Raw genomic sequence first — 19931 nt, forward strand, 5'->3', positions numbered from 1 at the left:
GCTATGACATGTGGAAAGAAAAGGGCAAGTAGGGAAGGGAGTGCAGAAACAGAAAGAGAAGAAGACTGGGAAGAGAGGAAGTCAGAGAGTGAGGGAGAATATATGATAAAAGAGATGGATAGGGGAGATTTGAAGGAGGAAAGTGTACACCATGGACATCTGATTGAACACTGGCCTTCGTTCAGGTATTGTAATCCCCCTTACCCCATCCTCCTCCATTCTCAACCCATGGCCTCTCGCCCCCATGCTGGTTATAAAGGTAAATTAATAATGGCCAGCATTCAATAACAGTGCATGGATACCCCCTCCACCCTCCACTCCTCTCTCCTGTCCCCCAGCTGGGTCTTTTAATAATGAATGGGCCCCCAGAACCCTTCCCCTGCCCCTTCCTCGTTCTGGCTCTATCTGTGCTCTATACTGTAGCCTGGGGAAGCCAGGTCATTAGCATGCAGGAGTTGTTGAACACCTGCCACTGGCAACGCCCACCGCCGCCTTGCCGCAGCACACAATCAGGGAAATGTTTTTCTTGTGCGATGGATGGTGGATGATGGATGATGGATGGTGGATGATGGATGGTGGATGATGGATGTTGGATGATGAATGATGATGATGGATGATGGATGATGGATGATGGCTGGTGGATGATAGATGATGGATGGTGGATGATGGATGGTGGATGATGGATGATGGATGTGTGTGGCTGTCACTCCTCTTTTTGATTTACAGCCCTCTCCTCCAGCTCGGGATAGCATTGCATGAGGGGATAGGAGAGGAGGGAGGGATGAGGTCTGTTGGACCGGGCGCGGTGCTGTGACATGAGGCATGGCCAACGGGTGTCGCTACTCCACAGAGACTGTCCTCTTACAGTGACGTGATTTTCAGACACAGCCTGCATGGCTGGAGAAAAGAAAGGAAAGAGAAAATGAAGAAGGCTGTTGGGATTTAACACGATAATCACTGGTAAAGGTTGTTATAATATTGGCAGACATACGATTTATATTTTCTTATGGTTTTAACAGCTTAGTCTGGCTAAACATGCTGAATGTAAACAGCAGTGTTTCAAAGTACCCAGGGTAACTCTCTGAGGGGGGTGTAAAACCCGGCCGCCCCCTCTGGTGAGGGCCAAGCAGGCTGGTCTGCTGGGCTGGGGTCAGAGAACTTAATGAGCAGAGTGGAATGGATGAATCCCCTCAAGTAGAATGCAATGAAATGTGCTGCTGGCTCAATTCCTGTGTGATTATAGATGTTTGACTCAGCCTGGTCACATGATTTGTACTATTTAGCAGGTAGCATTAGTCACCATGGTCAAAACTGTTCCTGTTTTAATCCCACTCCCCCTTTCATGACTGACGCTTTTATCAACGATTGTGGACGATGTTGTCGACTTGATTGTGTTATTTGTTGTGCTGTAAGAGGAATTGGTAAGGGATGGAGAATGGGAATGCAGATTTTGTCTAGATTATTCCTTTGCCGGGTGGAGACAAATCTTGTTGTATGTTTGTGCGTGTATTATGGTCATGTGTTTATTATTACACAGTAGGCATACATATACTATCCTTTATATTTGAAACACATGCAGATACTGTCTCTCTCGGAACTTAAGTTTATTTGTGTCTTTTGGGTTGTCAGACTCAGGTTTTGTTAGGATGCTAGGAGCATGAGATATGAGCTCGTAACTTCAACTTTCACATAAATAGTGCATTATTGTAAATGCAAGATTTACAAAAAAAGTCTAAGTCTATCTTACGTTTACAGTATGGCTTTTTTGAGTACGATGCTGTGTGTGACTCTAGCCGCCCTGGCCCTGCTCCAGCTAAGACCCCTCCTCTGAGTCATGGTTTTGGGTCTCAGCTCACTGTCTCCAATGCCGCTGGACAACTCACTTTCAATGCATTGACTTAGCAAGGTTCTCCCATTAGAAAAGCTGTCCTCACCCATTCTATTCTTGGTTGCTAAGCACTTCATGGCACAATGTTTTTCATAGTAGAATAGTGCCCTAGCCTCGATGGCATGTTAACCTTGGTTTGTGATGCAGTGCATCTTTCATGAATAGAGTCCCTGTGCTACAATGCTGTGTGGTCCCTAAGAAAGGCTCTCACACAACAAGTCTTCTGCTGTGAGGTTAAACAGCCTATTAATGGAGGAATGTGACTCTGTGAGAACCACAGATACACTCTATCAATTCATTCTTCTCAATTTATAGACAATACAATACACAATATACTTTTTTAGAAATTAGATTCTGATTCAAATGGTGTTGTTGGCCTTGACAGTTTACCATACAATGATGCCTTTCTTACCTATTGAACTTGGAGTTGGCACGTGTGCTATAATGAACAGCAATAAGTGAAGCTTTGTCGAAATTGAAAACCTGCACAGTCACACAGTAAATATTCTCTCACACACAAACACACTCATGCAATACCACTTTCATTCACACACACTCTCACACACACAGACAAACACCAACCAAAACAAATAAACCTTGAAGATCAGTTGGCTGATGGCTGGTGGCTGGTGGCTGCTGCTTGGTGGCTCGTGGCTGGTGCGTGGGGGTGTTGGGTCAGGTGTGTTGGACAATAGGAGGTGATTGATTTATTTCTGTAGAGGATGGCCTCTGTCGATTGCCTTTGGCCCTTCGCCTGTCCCCCCAGGCTAGGCTGCTGAGGCACTGTCTTTCTCTTCCCCTCACCTCTCTCCAAGCACTTTTATTCAGCTATACAAAATACACATTGTCTGTTGTGACTGGGCCATAAATATCCCACAGCCTACTTACTTAGGGCCGTAAAATTGACTACCTTTATGCCTGGGGCATTTTGTCACAGTTTGTCACAACTTGTGGAAGGGGAAAAATAGACAGAGGACGTCACAATGTCCTACAGTTAATGCTATATAACTACCAGAGGACAGATCATTGTTGGCTGTTATATCCCCTTGTTCTTTTGTTGCAGTGCTGTTGATTAAAATGAATCGTCATTATCTCATTGTCCCTGCGTTTTGGATGAGTATGTGTGGGGGCTTCATGCCAAGGTTTAGTTGAGAGAAACATGTTAATGAGGTTTAGCAGGGTATTTTGGAAAGTTCATGTGGAGTGTTTAAGTTGTTCCCTGTCACTGTGCTCCATCTCCTTCTTGTGTCACATGTACACTGTGATGAACAGCTTGGCTCCATGGCGACGGGCGCCAAATCTCCGCTGTTAATGGATTCATGAAGCAGTAGAGAGACGCAGTGGAGCGCTCAGGTCCAATACCAAACCTCAGAGTCATGACTTACCATAGTCACCTCATTTACTGTGAGACCGGGCCTGTCAATGCCTCGCCCTCTCTCTTTTTGACTGTGTTTACTCCAAGTCACCTGAGCCGCATCATTCTTTTTCACTTTGATTGAACCTTTACGACTCTTCTCTACTCTAACCTCTACCTGACAGTTAGGTTTCCTTCAGCAGTGCTGTGAGGGAGTCTGTGCTGATACTATATATGTATGTATTAACGATGTGTTGATTTATATTTCTCTGTGTGCTCTGTGTTATTTTAGGTTTATAATTAACAGAGGTGAGGGAGAGAAAGTGTCTGAAAAAAGATTTCTACATGCTCATTTACATGGATTGAAGATGCATTCAAGCTTAACACCATCTTTGTTTGACAGTTACTGTCAGGAAAACCAAACACAGACATGTGAATCAATTTATACTACATACAAATCTGCTTTCAGGAGTCAAACTAAGAAAACATAGCTAGAAGCAAAGGATGTTATTTTAAGATTTAGGACAGAAAATAGAAACCGATTTAAAGTTGCGGTTCACTGGTGTGTTGTGCGAATGCAATGTGGTGGTTGGGTGCTTGTTGTGAATCCATCTTTCTCTCTCTCTTCTCTCTGTGCCTGCTGGGGACATGCTGTGTGTGGTCTGGGGAAATGTCCCTGAGTTGACAGTCCCAGCGGTCCATCGTTTATCTGACACTTCCTGCCCTGGGCCCTACGGCCCTTCCCCCTACCCCGTCCCTCTCCTCCACCCCTCCATCTTTATCCTCCTCCTCTCCCTCCTCCAGTCCATCTCTTGCCAGGAAACACTTGGCTCTCTGCCGGCCATCTCAGTATCTTATTAAATTGGCTTTGTTCTTCAGTTGAATAAGAAGAAAGAGTTTAAAAATTATGTTTCCTTTTTGGCAATAACTAGGATTAGCCTTGAAGCTATACATGTTAGAAGAAAGTATTCATCTTTGAAATATGTTTTCGAAGTGCTTTATGTAATGCTCAGGGCTGATGAAGGAACCTTTTCCGTTGAAAAGGCATAGTATTGGGTTATTTGAAGTTTAGATCATCTGGAAGGTGCTATTCACAGTGAAGTAAAAAGCAGTGGAGTTGAGTTGATGTCACCATTTCCATAATATAGTTTTCCTAAAAGCAGTATAGAAGTAGCATCTCATATTCACTACAATCTACACATACCCATAGCATCTAAGGGGGAGACAGGATAGAGGGATGACAGAAATAAAGAGAAAATGTATTGCCTTAGTATGAATTCATCATGAAGGCTCACAATTCATTCACCGTTCAGCCACTTAGTTAAATTGATACAAGCACTTTTATTGATGCGGGCCTCTAAAAGAGAGCTAAATGAAGGGACTGACTAATGTACAGTATGTTATTTTTTTATCATTCAATGTATACAATGGCGATTTTAGCATGTAAATCTTGGTGGGACAAACTCCCCCAATTTTTGGGGGATGCATGACAGCAAAGAAAGCCACAACACAACACAAAATAATACATTAATTACACTATAAAGGCAAACTGTTAGGGCCTACATAAAGCTGTCCCAACAGCAGAGTGCTACTAGCAGTCCCAACACCTTACCACAGCTATACCTGAGGTAAGCCTTGTCTGACAGCCAAACAGTTAATTCAGTCTCATTTACTGTCTTTAAAAAAACATAGCTGATATGGCTGACTTGCTTAAACAAATGTGGTTTCTAATGACAATTGATATGTACAAACTATGGCACAAGGGGACAACGAGCGGATAAAAGGCAATCCGTAATTTCGATTTAAGACATTAATGAGGGAGCTAGGACGGACGTAGTCAATATAACTAAGCACTTTTGAAATGTACAGAGTCAAAATTCAGAAAGGAACGTTCTCTTAAATAGGCTATAGGCTTCATTTGCACCACCAAGTCAGAACAGTCTGCAAAATGATGAGGGGTGAGGCACATGGACTACTAACAGCTTACTACACAACATGCACTTAGTATTACTTTCTTAGCTACAGTATACATATCTCCCTGGCATATTACATAATTTATGCAGCAGCATACAATACATTTTTGGACTCGCCTAGGTGTGCTGTGCTCACTTGAACAGGAAGGTCCTTCATGATCAAATTTTGTCATAAAAACAAGGTTGAATCATGATGACGTCAGTGATCTTCAGGTCGGACCACTAGAAAGAGGCCCGAGTTCCCGACTTGAAATTCAGAGTTGGATGACTGTTCAAAGCGTGCTCATTTTCGGTGCTAATTTTTTCATAGTTCCCAGTTGTCTGAGATTTCTCCGTTCCGAGTTTCCAGTTGTTTTGAGCATGGCAGGAGTCATGCTGGATTGACAGCATGGCCGATGTTGAATGTTTATCCTTTTAAGCTTGAACCCAGACTTGGGTCCACACACCCACTCCACTGAATAGCAGGCTAGTGATTGCTTTGCAATGCTTGCAGTTAGCCACTGATTCCTTCCAAACCACTCATTGTGGAATTTGCGATTTCCAACTTGTTGTGTAATGTTGTCAGATATATGTGTATAGGTGGCAGGGAAGTCAGGCGCAGGAGAGTCAAACAGAGTGTAAAATGGAGTCTTTTAATAAATGTCCAAGTAACATGGTCCATAACACTAAATAGAGAAATTAATATAAACAAATATGGGTACGAAGACCCGTCAAGCACCTTATACAAAAAACACTACACTGACAATAAACAATCTCTGACAAAGACATGAGGGGCAACAGAGGGTTAGATACACAACAGGTAATGAATGGGATTGAAACCAGGTGTGTGGGAAGACAAGACAAAACCAATGGAAAATGAAAAATGGATCAATGATGGCTAGAAGACCGGTGACGTCGAACGCCGAGCACCGCCCGAACAAGGAGAGGCAACGACTTCGGGAGAAGTCGTGACAAATGTTTATATTCCAATGGCCGAAGAGCACTGATACGTTTTATCTATAATTTCTCTTCATTATTTCTCTTCATATGACAAGGATCGAAAAGGATTTTCCAGTAGATTGTCGACTTGATGATGACGACAGCTAGCTTGCTAGCTAAGATTTTGAAAGCATGATGTTGAAAGGAATATAGAATTGAAGTCTTTACCTTGGTAAGAGTCCTCATAGCATTTACCTGTATTCTTTTGATACTTCTGTCAGGAGTTATGGTATGACCTTTCCAATTAAGGGAAGAAAGAAAAAGGCATTTTAAATGACCTAATTAGCAGAAGTGGTCATCTAGCAGCCAAAAGCTCATACAGTACTGCATATAGCAGGGATCTCCAACCCTGTTCCTGGAGAGCTACCATCCTGTAGGTTTCCACTCCAACTGTTAGTGTCACGTCTGTCCCCGCTCTTCCCTCCCCCTGGCGCTTGAGGGCGCCAGGCTGCCCTGCATCACGCACTCCTATCATCCATTACGCACACCTGCCTTCCCTTGTCACGCGCATCGGTGATATTGGACTCACCTGGACTCACTCATCACCTATTATTACCTCCCCTATATTTGTCAGTTCCCAGCTCTGTTCCCCGCTTCTGCATTGATTATCTTTTTTTCGTGTTACCTGTTTGCTGATGCTGTTCCTGTCTCGTTCCATGTCCGTTATTTATTAAATGTTTTACTCCCTGTACCTGCAACGTCTCTCCAGCGTCATTCATGTGACAGAATGCAGAAGCCATCACACGAAGCATCGGGGAGTACTGGCATTCCGGTTGGTATGGTGGCGTCGGCTCTGGGTTGCCACCAATGAAACCGGGGTTGCCTAGCCAGCTCGTCGGGCTTTCACGCCCGAGCTGGCTCGAGAGGTTTCCTTGCCCCAGTTGGCTCAGATGGCGCCCATCCCACGTCAGGCCTCAGCCTGTTTGCTGACGTTGTTCCTGTCTCGTTCCATGTCCGTTATTTATTGAATGTTTTACTCCACGTACCTTCTTCGTCTCTCCAGCGTCATTCCATGTGACAGTAATCTAGCACACCTTATTCTAATTGTTAGCTGGTTGATAAACTGAACCATGTTAGTTACAACTGGGGTTGCAGCGAAAACCTACGGCAGGGTGTCTTTCCAGGAACAGGTTTGGAGTTAAAATCTACAGGAGGGTGGCTCAGTTAACCCACTGTTCGTGGATGTCGGTTAAAACTTCTTAGGGCTGAGATCCCACTAACAGGATCGATATGACAACAGCTAGTGAAAGTGCAGGGCGCCAAATTCAAAACAACAGAAAACTTTACGGAAAAAGCACACCATGCAATAATCTGAGTATGGCGCTCAGAGCCCAAACCAGCCATACAGATACCTGCCATGTTGTGTAGTCAACATTAGTCAGAAATAGCATTATAAATATTGCCTTACGTTTGATAATCTTCATCAGAATTCACTCCCAGGAATCCCAGTTCCACAATAAATGTTTGTTTTGTTCGATAATGTCCATCATTTACGTCCAAATAGTTACTTTTGTTAGCGTGTTTTGTAAACAAATCCAAAGTCACGAAGCGGGTTCACTAGGAGCAGACGAAATGTCAAAAAGTTCCGTTACAGTCCATAGAAACATGTCAAACGATATCAATAATCAATCTTTAGGATGTTTTTAACATAAATCTTCAATAATGTCCTTTTTCTGTAGAATAGCAATGGAACAAGAGCTACCTCTCACGTGAACTAGCGTCACGAGCCTGTGGCACTCTGCCAGAACACTGACTCAAAGAGCCCTTATGAGCCTTTTCTTTACAGTAGAAGCCTCAAACAAGTTTCTAAAGACTGTTGACATCTAGTGGAAGCATTAGGAAGTGCAACATGACCAGTTTTAGAAACTTCAGAGTGTTTTCTATCCAAATATACTAATAATATGCATATATTATCAACTGGGACTAGTAGCAGGCAGTTTACTCTGGGCACCTCTGGGCACCTTATTCATTCAACCTACTCAATTCTGCCCCCAGCCATAAGAAGTTAAGGCAGCCCCCTGCACCTCTCTGATTCAGAGGAGGGTGGCTCTCCAGGAAAAAGGTTGGAGTTTAAACCTACTGGAGGGTAACTCTCCAGGAATAGGGTTGAAGACGCCTGATATATAGCCACAGATCCTAAAGGTAAAAAGTATTTATGAAAGATGTCCATTACATATCTTGAAAATGGATCATGTATTAATCGTGTATGGATCATGTATGGATCAATTCTGTTTTGAAATGTGCATATTATGTGTTTTAACCATTGTTCATCACAGCTTACAGCTGTACTGTACTGAACTGAACTGATTTGCTACAGTGCACTATAAGAATACATTCATAATCCATAATAAGTGTGTGTTCAATTTGGAATTTTCATGTTCTGAAAGAGATTCACACAATGTGCAAAGACATTTTCCTTCATTTTTGGTACACCAGAATGTAGCCCCGCCCATTAGACCTTAAAGTGCTTCAGATGCCAACAATGGTCTGATTCTCAAGAATAGGAGGTGTTCTTAATGTTTTGTACACTCAGTGTGAACCATTATCACTATAGAAAGAGTTCATGGAAGTGAGGGTGGTTACAGTAGAATAATTTATTTTGTACGTTGATTCATTTGACAGCTCTTTGTTTGATTGTGTGATTGTTTAATGAGTCATAAAAAGCAAATACAAGGTTTCAACTTGGGCATCCAATAAATATTGTATTTTTAGCTGCTCTGTTTCCTTCCGCTTCCTGAGTCACTACTTGAATACAATTCAACAGGAACCAATCCAGTGGCAGTTCAGCTGAGTTGCCTTTGTGTTACCACAGGCTTTGCATCGCAGACGCCATGGGCAGCTCCTACAGTAATCACATTTGTTTGAGCTGCAGAGAGGGGCTTTGCTTGAGTAAACAACTCAGAGAGATGAGATACACCCTTCTCCACAGGCCTCCCCTGAGCTGATTTACACTTTTATAGCATGACGTCCTTCTCAAACCCTCAGCACTGTTTGATTTAATACAGCAGTATCCAGGTTCATCCGTTAATGATGCTGATTTTATTGTGGGACTTTCTGGGTATTGTCAGGATTAGGGCTTGTTGTGGAAGATATTCAGTTATCTGAGATAGATGGCACCCAGTCTGTTGTTTGTGTGTCAGTGATTAGATCAGTTGCAAGTTATGGTGGAAGTTACTGAGAAAATGTACTTCATTAAATAGTCTGTGTGTCCGTGTCTTGAATTGAGAGCAAATCATGATGGATGTTGCATTGTGAAAGAATATGGATATCACTTACAGTGCATGTTGATAACCAAAATTGTTCCTGACAATATTATTATTTTCCTGCAGAACTTTTGGCAGCTGTATAATAGAGTTTGTTGTTGTTTTCACTCTATGCTGTATACGGAAGAGTATTAGGGTCAAGTGAAGAGAAAAATGTAATAAACAGCAACGATTGATGATATTTGGACTATATTTTTTGCACGATAGTGCTTTAAAAAAGTGGCAATATTTTGATAATAAAGTGGCAATATTTTGAGAATAAAGTGAATGAAGTCACAATATTTTGTGAATAAAGTGGTAATATATTTTAAATAAAGTGGCAATATTTTTAGAATGAACTCCAAATAAAATTTTGAGAATAAACTAAAATTTTAATTTTGAGAATAAAGTCTCAGTTATATTTCAAGATTAACACTGTTAAAATTCCGGCAGATTACCCGGTGATACTATACTTTAGAAATGGCATTAGTAAGAAGGAAATCCTTTCACTTTTAGCACATAATGACAATATTATTCTATGTATTAGAACCTGGAAAAGTTTGAGCCACAGATTATTTTCAGAAGGAGGAACCGTGGTTACATACATAGGTAGAGATGGGCAGGTTGTGTGTGTATGCTAGTGTGTGTATGCAGCTGTGTGTGTGTGTGTGTTTGGGTGGGGAAAAGTAGGGACAAACTAATGGCCATCAATCTAATGATCTAATACACTCGTTCAAACAGGCGTCACTGATCACTCACACTTATCAATTTTAGACTATAGGCATACACTCTTCTAACGGTCATGGTGCATTATGAGCACAGACAAAATACTTGAATGGCACTGTCATTGAATGTGAAGAGAACTGGGTTGAGTCCCCGGCAATCTGCCCTCTGGGTTATTTACAACGTAGCCTAGGCGAACACGCTGCAAACAAATCTGTGCCTAATGGAAACTATTAATGACCTTATCCATGGTGCTTTACTAACATTTAGTATTTCCCCCTTATGGTAACTATTCTTCTAACAACTATAGGCTAGTATGCTACGTGAGCACACCCAATTTAACAAATGACCTTGGGATCCTTGAGCCTGGGGGCTGTGTGTGCATGTGTCCCATGTCAAGCTGCTTCTCTAAATTCACTACAAACAAATATTTTGCAGCCCATTATAAACCTATAGTGGCCCACTAGATTGAGAACCCTAACCAGTAAGCTGATTGTACATTACAGTTGGCAAGTGAAAGTATATTATAGGCCGAGGCTTCGGGAGGACTTTACAGTGAAGCAGGGGTTTTACGCATGGGTCTATAGGAGGAGAGGCAACTCAAGGACCACTCCTGGATGCTGTTTGGATATATTCATAGATGGATTAACCTTTTCTTGAAATAATCATTGATCTAAATATAGGCCAATTAGATAAATGATGATAGGTTATATAGGCTATAAAGAAATATCACTGATGTGACATGACTAGGTTGGTAGCCTAGCATAATAACTCTTTTCACTACCCAGCTATCGGTGATGTCTTCAAGGATGGGAGGAAGGAAGGTTATCCCAAAAATAAGGGGCATCATCTCTGTTAAAGGCTATGGTTGAAGTCGGAAGTTTACATACACCTTAGCCAACTACATTTAAACTGAGTTTTTCACAATTCCTGACATTTAATCTGAGTAAAAATTCCCTGTCTTAGGTCAGTTAGGATCACCACTTTATTTTAAGAATGTGAAATGTCAGAATAATAGCAGAGAGAATTATTTTTTTCAGCTTTTATTTCTTTCATCACTTTCCCGGTGGGTCAAAAGTTTACATACACTCAATTAGTATTTGGTAGCATCGCCTTTATGTTGTTTAACTTGGGTCAAAAGTTTTGGGTAGCCTTCCACAAGTTTCCCACAATAAGTTGGGTGAGCTGGTGTAACTGAGTCAGGTTTGTAGGCCTCCTTGCTCGCACACGCTTTTTCAGGTCTGCCCACACATTTTCTATGGAATTGAGATCATGGCTTTGTGATGGCCTCTCCAATACATTGACTTTGTTGTCCTTAAGCCATTTTGCCACAACTTTTTTTTAAGTATGCTTGTGGTCATTGTCCATTTGAAAGACCCATTTGCGACCAAGCTTTAACTTCCTGACCGATGTCTTGAGATGTTGCTTCAATATATCCACGTAATTTTACATCCTCATGATGCCATCTATGTTGTGATCATGATGCCATCTATTTTGTGAAGTGCACCAGTCCCTCATGCAGCAAAGCCCCTCCACAACATGATATTGCCACCCCCGTGCTTCATGGTTGGGATGGTGTTCTCCATCTTGCAAGCATCCCCATTTTTCCTCCAAACATGGCCATTATGGTCATTATGGCCAAACAGTTCTATTTTTGTTTCGTCAGACCAGAGGACATTTCTCCAAAAAGTACTATCTTTGTACCCATGTGCAGTTGCAAACCGTGGTCTGGCTTTTTTATGGAGGTTTTGGAGCAGTGGCTTCTTCCTTGCTGAACGTCCTTTCAGGTTATGTCGATATTGGACTCGTTTTACTGTGGATATAGATACTTTTGTACCTGTTTCCTCCAGAATCTTCACAAGGTCCTTTGCTGTTGTTCTGGGATTGATTTGCTGTTTTCGCACCAAAGTATGTTCATCTCTAGGAGACAGAACACGTCTCCTTCCTGAGCGGTATGATGGCTGAGTGGTCCCATCGTGTTTATACTTGCATACTATTGTTTGTACAGATGAACGTGGTACCTTCAGGCATTTGGAATTTGCTCCCAAGGATGAACCAGACTTGTGGATGTCTACACATTTTTTGGCTGATTTCTTTTGATTTTCCTATGATGTCAAGCAAAGAGGCACTGAGTTTTAAGTTAGGCCTTGAAATACATCCACCGGTGCACCTTCAATTGACTCAAATTATGTTAATTAGCAGAAGCTGCTAAAGCCATGACATCATTTTCTGTAATTTTCCAAGCTGTGTAAAGGCGTAGTCAACTTAGTGTATGTAAACTTCTGATACACTGGAATTGTGATACATGGATTTATAAGTGAAATAATCTGTCTGTAAACAATTGTTGGAACAATGACTTGTGTCATACTGAAAGTAGATGTCCTAAACGACTTGCAAAAGCTATCGTTTGTTAACAAGAAATTAGTGTAGCTGTTGAAAATGTAAACTTCCGACATCAACTGTATTGTCTCAGCTATACCGCAAACTTAGGCTAACAATTGTTTACCTTATAGACTGGAGGCTAGACCTGTTGGCTGTTAGGATATAATTGTGGAACTTAAAATGACTTTCTTAGATGGGGCTTTACCCAAACCACTGCCCCCCGGCCCCGTGGCTATGCAAGGTCCATGACAGAGGTTTGGAGGCAGCCTTTGAGACCAACAGGGACACGCAATCCTACTCCACACAATTTGTGACGTACATTAATAAGATAATATGCCTAGGCCTATGAGGCTACTTCATTGGAAGTGTAGCCAAATAAAACACCATGCCTATACACACACACATTTGTAAGTTAACCATCGTTTCAACGTATATGTTGCTGGCCTAGCTGTGTCCCCCCCCCACTGCATATTTGATAGGCAATGACTTGAAAAACTACAAACCTCAGATTTCCCACTTCCTGGTTGGATTTTTTTCTCAGGTTTTTGCCTGCCATATGAGTTCTGTTATTTAATTTTTTTTATATTTCACCTTTATTTAACCAGATAGGCTAGTTGAGAACAAGTTCTCATTTGCAACTGCGACCTGGCCAAGATAAAGCAAAGCAGTGTGACACAGACACCAACACAGAGTTACACATGGAGTAAACAATAAACAAGCCAATAACACAATAAACAAGTCAATGACACAGTAGAAAAAAATAAAGTCTATATACAGTGTGTGCAAAAGGCATGAGGAGGTAGGCAACAATTACAATTTTGCAGATTAACACTGGAGTGATAAATGAGCAGATGATGATGTGCAAGAAGAGATACTGGTATGCAAAAGAGCTGAAAAGTAAACAAAATAAAAACAGTATGGGGATGAGGTAGGTAGATTGGGTGGGTTATTTACAGATGGACTATGTACAGCTGCAGCGATCGGTTAGCTGCTCAGATAGTTGATGTTTAAAGTTGGTGAGGGAAATAAAAGTTTCCAGCGATTTTTGCAATTTGTTCCAGTCACTGGCAGCAGAGAACTGGAAGGAAAGGCGGCCAAATGAGGTGTTGGTTTTGAGGATGATAAGTGAGATATACCTGCTGGAATGTGTGCTATGGGTGGGTGTTGTTATCGTGACCAGTGAACTGTGATAAGGCCTAGCTTTACCTAGCATAGACTTATAAATGACCTGGAGTGGTCTGGGGGCAGTATTGTCACGCCCTGGTCGTAATATATTGTGTTTGTCTTCATTTATTTGGTCAGGCCAGGGTGTGACATGGGTTTATTGTGGTGTGTTTTGTCTTGGGGTTTTGTGGGGTGTTGGGTGTGTGGCTTAGTGGGGTTATCTAGCAAAGTCTATGGCTGTCTGGAGTGGTTCTCAATCAGAGGCAGGTGTGTATCGTTGTCTCTGATTGGGAACCATATTTAGGCAGCCATATTCTTTGAGTGTTTTGTGGGTGATTGTTCCTGTCTTTGTGTTTGCACCAGATAGGGCTGTTTCGGTTTTCACATTTCATTATTTTGTAGTTTCTTCATGTATAGTTTTTCCTTCATTAAAATATCATGAATCATCATCATCACGCTGCATTTTGGTCCGATCCTTGTTCCACCTCTTCGTCAGAGGAGGAGATAGAAGAGAACCGTTACAGAATCACCCACCACAACTGGACCAAGCGGCGTGTCAACAGGCAGGAGCAGCAGGGGAAGCAACAGCGGCAGCAGGAGATACGTAATAAAGAATTCTGGACATGGGAGGAAATCCTCGACGGGAGAGGACCCTGGGCTAAACCAGGGGAGTGTAGCCGCCCCAAGGTGCAGCAGGAGAAGAGGCAACAGGAGCAGCCCAAAGAGGAGTACGGTTTGGACTATAAGAGTATGGACTATACTTCTTTGGAGGAGATAGACAGGTGGGCGGTCGACACAGGGAAAGTGCCGGAGCCCGCCTGGGATTCGATGGAGCAGTGCGCGGAAGGTTATCGGATAATGGAGTTGGCGAAATAAGCACGGCAGCGCGGACGGAAGCCCGAGAGTCAGCCCCAAAAATGTATTGGGGGGGGCTCACAGGGAGTAGGGCTACGCCAGGTAGGAGACCTGCGCAAACTCCCTGTGCTTACCGGGGGGCTAGTGAGACCGGGCAGGCACCGTGTTATACTTTGGAGCGCACGGTGTCCCCAGTGCGGGTGCATAGCCCGGTGCGGTACATTCCAGCTCCTCGTATCGGCCGGGCTAGAGTGGGCATCGAGCCAGGTAAGGTTGGGCAGGCTCGATGCTCAAGAGCTCCAGTGCGCTTGCACGGTCCGGTCTATCCAGTACCACCTTCACGCACCAGCCCTCCGGTGGCAGCTCCCCGCACCAGGCTTCCTGTGCGTGTTCTCAGCCCAGTCCCACCAGTGCCAGCACCACGCATCAGGCCTACAGTGCGCCTCGCCTCTCCAGCGCTGCTGGAGTCTCCCACCTGTTCAGCACAGCCAGAGCCTTCCTCCTCTACAGTGCTGCCGGAGTCTCCCGCCTATCTAGCGCTGCCAGAGCCTTCCTCATCTCCAGCGCTGCCGGAGTCTCCCGCCTGTTCAGCGCAGCCAGAGCCTTCCTCCTCTACAGCGCTGCTGGAGTCTCCTGCCTGTTCAGCGCAGCCAGAGCTGCCAGCCTGCATGGAGCAGCCAGAGCTGCCAGCCTGCAGGGAGCAGCCAGAGCTGCCAGCCTGCATGGAGCAGCCAGAGCTGCCAGCCTGCATGGAGCAGCCAGAGCTGCCAGTCTGCATGGAGCTGCCAGTCTGCAAGGAGCTGCCAGTCTGCAAGGAGCTGCCAGTCTGCATGGAGCTGCCAGTCTGTAAGAAGCCGCCAGAGCTGTCAGCCTACATGGAGCAGCCAGAGCCGCCAGTCAGCGTGGAGCAGCCAGATCCGTCAGTCTGCCAGGATCCGCCAGTCAGCCAGACTCTTCCAGATCCGCCAGTCAGCCAGACTCTTCCAGATCCGCCAGTCAGCCAGACTCCGCCAGTCAGCCAGACTTCCAGATCCGCCAGACTCTTCCAGATCCGCCAGTCAGCCAGACTCTTCCAGATCCGCCAGTCAGCCAGACTCTTCCAGATCCTCCAGTTAACCAGGATCTGCCAGAACCGCCAGCCAGCCAGGATCTGCCAGATCCAACTACCTGCCTGAGCTTCCCCTCAGTCCCGAGCTTCCCCTCAGTCCCGAGCTTCCCCTCAGTCCCGAGCTTCCCCTCAGTCCCGAGCTGCTTCAGTCCCGAGCTGCCCCTCAGTCCCGAGCTGCCCCCAGTCCAGTGAGGTTCTGGGTAAGGACTACTAGGCCGTGGTCGGCGGCGAGGGTGGACTATCATAGGACACGAGGAGGAGGGATTAAGACATTAATAGTGTGGGGTCCACGTCCACACCATGGACAGACGCCCACCCGGACCCTCCCCTATTGTTTTGCTGTGCGTCCGGGAGGCCGCACCTTAGGGGGGGGGTTCTGTCACGCCCTGGTCGTAATATATTGTGTTTGTCTTCATTTATTTGGTCAGGCCAGGGTGTGACATGGGTTTATTGTGGTGTGTTTTGTCTTGGGGTTTTGTTGGGTGTGTGGCTTAGTGGGGTTATCTAGTAAAGTCTATGGCTGTCTGGAGTGGTTCTCAATCAGAGGCAGGTGTGTATTGTTGTCTCTGATTGGGAACCATATTTAGGCAGCCATATTCTTTGAGTGTTTTGTGGGTGATTGTTCCTGTCTTTGTGTTTGCACCAGATAGGGCTGTTTCGGTGTTCATTCTCATTATTTTGTAGTTTCTTCATGTATAGTTTTTCCTTCATTAAATTATCATGAATCATCATCATCATCATCACGCTGCATTTTGGTCCGATCCTTGTTCCACCTCTTCGTCAGAGGAGGAGATAGAAGAGAACCGTTACAAGTATATTGAGTAGCTTGGATGAATAAGGTGCCCAGAGTAAACTGAAAATGGCTGTGTTTTTCTGTGACTAGATGCAGACCTAACATAATCGTTTGGTGTGCTTTCGTCATAAAGCCTTCTTGAAATTGGACACTGTGGTGGGATTAACAACAAGTTAACCTCATAGTCCGCCCCACCCCGCATGCGGTCGCGTTACTACAGCCTCAAGCTCATTACCATAACGCAACGTTAGCGATTTCTAAAAATCGCAAATGAAATGAAATAAATATGCCTGCTCTCAAGCTTATCCTTTTCTTAACAATCCTGTCGTCTCAGATTTTCAAAATATGCTTTAGAACCAGAGAAAATCAATAATTTGTGTAAGAGTGGTGATAGCTAGCTTAGCATTTAGCGTTAGCATTTAGCACGCAACATATTCACAAAAACCAGCAAAGGGATCACATAAAATAATTTACCTTTGAAGAACTTCAGATGTTTCAATGAGGAGACTCTCAGTTACATAGATGTCCAGTTTTTCCTGAAAGATTCTTGTGTAGGACACAACGTTCCGTTTTGTTACTATGCATTTGGCTACCGAAACTAACCGAAAATTCAGTCACCTACACGTCAAACTTTTTCCCGAATTAACTCCATAATATCGACTGAAACATGGAAAACGTTGTTTGAATCAATCCTCAAGGTGTTTTGTCATATATCTCTTCATTGAAATGCCGTCCCTGGAAGCCTGCATTCTTCTCTGATTCGGATGGAAAAATACTGGTAGCTGACTTTTGCGCACCAATTTCCACGCAGACACCGTGCGGGACACTTGGCAATTGTAGTCTCTTATGGTCAATCTTCCAATGATATGCCTACAAATACGTCACAATGCTGCAGACACCTTGGGAAACAAGAGAAAGTGTCCGTTCATTCCTGTCGCATTCACAGCCATATAAGGCGATCATGGAAAACGTAGCCTCAGAAATCCTGTTCATTTCCTGGTCGGTCAAACATCTTGGTTTTGCCTGAAGCATTTGTTCTAGGGCACTCACAGTGAAAATCTTTGCAGTTCTGGAAACGTAAGAGTGTCTTCTTTCCAAAACGATCAATTCCAAGCATAGTTGAGCATCTTTTCGTGACAAAATATTGCGCTTAAAACGGGCACGTCTTTTTATCCAAAAATGAAATACTGCCCCTATAGGACTAACAGGTTAACTTTAAAATGGTTAAAATACTTGTATGTTTGAGGAATTTTAAATCGAGATATCTGTTTTGAATTTGGCGCCCTGCACTTTCACTGGCTGTTGTCATGTCGATCCCGTTAGCGGGATCTAAGCCATAAGAGGTTTTTAATAGAGGCCATCACTCTGTTTTCTCACACAATTGCATAGCCTATAGAAACTTTGCGACATGACGTTTGCATTTATGTCAGAGTGATTAGAGGGACAATAGAGTGCTGAGTACCAAGCAGTTAGCAAGTTTGGTAGGCTGCTAATGACCATCAGCAGCATCAGAGCTTGGGGAAGATTAATTACTGTGACTAAAAGGTCATGTGGAGTTTTACTGCCATCATGACTCGTGACCGCCTATGTTGCGGTAGTACGGTCACTGTAACAGCCCAATCCATGAATCCGATCTGTCTTCCCTGATCGCTTGTCAAGCCAGGATGTTGTGCATGGCAGCTTGCAGTGAGTGTACACTGAGCTGCTATTATATTGGATCCATTTAATAGAGCTTGTTCTGCCCTGATCAGACACAATCTGTACATAGCCTAGTAGGAACACACTGTTAAATATTTGACAATCCCCAAACAATTCTTTAGAATGTACTCTACCATTTATTGCCTGTTTCCGTTTTCTCATGCCTCTGTCAGAGTAGGAGCACAGAGCGGTTAGAGCGAGCATGGGATGGGAGAGGTAGAGTTGTGAGATGAATGGGACATTGATTTGTGTGAGGGCTGTGTGAGGATTTGAATTTTACGAATAATGGTTGCCCAGGGCCATTGTAGCAAAGACTGTTGGGTTCATAATTAGGCTAAGCCAGTTAATGCTCGTTTAGATTGCTTAAAGCGTTCTGAGGGCAACCGAGCTGAGCCGTACAGAGATAATTCTTATACTGACAAATTAGTCTGCATGCTTATTGCTTTCAGACATATTAATAAATTATGAATGGCCCAGCTCATGGATTTATCCTCCTGCATTCTATTTTGATTAAAATGCACCATCCTTTGTATGGTGGCAGACCTCTGCCTGATGGCTGTCTGACAGATTCCCTTTCCTTCTCTATTTCTTCTCTCTCTCTCTCTCTCTCTCAGAATACAAAATACTTTGGACATTCATATACATTGGATAATAAGGTAAAGGAATCTTCTCTTTTCTCCCTCCATCTCTCAGGACCAGTAGCAGTGATCAGTGGTGAGGAAGACTCGGCTAGCCCTCTTCACCATGTCAACCATGGCATCATCACCCCCTGTACCCTTGACGCTGGGCCAGATGCTGTGGTCATCGGGATGACCCGTATCCCTGTCATTGAGAACCCGCAATACTTCAGACACGGACACAACTGTAATAAGCCTGCTACCTGTGAGTACACATCAGCTCTGTTGACATTCACAGTCATTCTTATCATCCCTCTGTATGTTCCTATCAACATGGGCTAGTGTTAGCCCAAGGCCCAAAATGCCCAAGATGCCCTCTGTACCCCTTCAAACAGAAATAAATTATTTAGGCCTACCTTAAAAGTCTTTAAATTATTATTTTTTATATCAGAGAGAAGCAGCACAATGTTTCACTGTAGATGTGACCATTGTTTATTAAATCTTTCACATACATTTATTAATACGATATAGATAAAATCATACTTAAATCATGTATGAGGCCCTGTGAGTTTCATATAATTTTCCATGTTGCCTTGATCCCTCCTAATCTGGGACTGTGGGAATGTTTCATTCTTTGGGATTTAAAGGTATTGTTTACTCTCTGCAGGTAGTGCCATGTTGCTCTATATATGATCCATTTCAGAACCATGATTCAGAATTGGTTATGAAGATGGTGTGGACAGATATGGCAGCTCTGCCTTTAGCTCCTAAGCAACTTTGCATTATTTCATTTTTTTTGTGTGTTATTTCTTACATTATTAGCCCAGACATTTTTTTGTGTTATTACATACAGCTGAAAAGAGCTTTTGGATACCAGAGCAGCAGTAAACTCACAAGCATTTCGCTACACCCGCAATAACAACTGCTAAATATGTATATGTGACCAATAAAAATGGTCTTGATTTTGATTTACTGACTTTCCAAAGATGTACAGTATTTATGTCCTTTATTTTCTACCTCTACACACTGCATTGGCAGTGTAACCATTTCCACTGGCTCTCTTGTATAGGAATTCTTCTTTGTAAAATCGTCTTGATTTATATCTGCCTCTGAAGATGGTGTCTCATGAATCATCCTCTCATGGGTTCCAGAAACC

General features: G+C 43.4%; 2 protein-coding genes across 3 annotated transcripts in view; both read left to right on the forward strand.

The window, feature by feature from the left end:
• LOC118401366 (kelch-like protein 25) overlaps window positions 1–19931 on the forward strand; it is a 997662-nt gene that overhangs the window by 505601 nt on the left and 472130 nt on the right. The gene's annotated exons all lie outside the window — the stretch shown is intronic.
• The window catches only part of LOC118400862 (NT-3 growth factor receptor-like), a 321289-nt gene that overhangs the window by 249295 nt on the left and 52063 nt on the right, over window positions 1–19931 (forward strand). For both annotated transcript variants that reach the window (XM_052475038.1, XM_052475039.1), the window contains exon 12: window positions 18852–19040. In XM_052475038.1, the coding sequence (XP_052330998.1) occupies window positions 18852–19040 (189 nt within the window). The remainder of the gene's footprint in view (window positions 1–18851; window positions 19041–19931) is intronic.

The sequence above is a fragment of the Oncorhynchus keta genome, chromosome 22, assembly GCF_023373465.1.
Source record: "Oncorhynchus keta strain PuntledgeMale-10-30-2019 chromosome 22, Oket_V2, whole genome shotgun sequence".
Taxonomy (NCBI): Eukaryota; Metazoa; Chordata; class Actinopteri; order Salmoniformes; family Salmonidae; genus Oncorhynchus; species Oncorhynchus keta.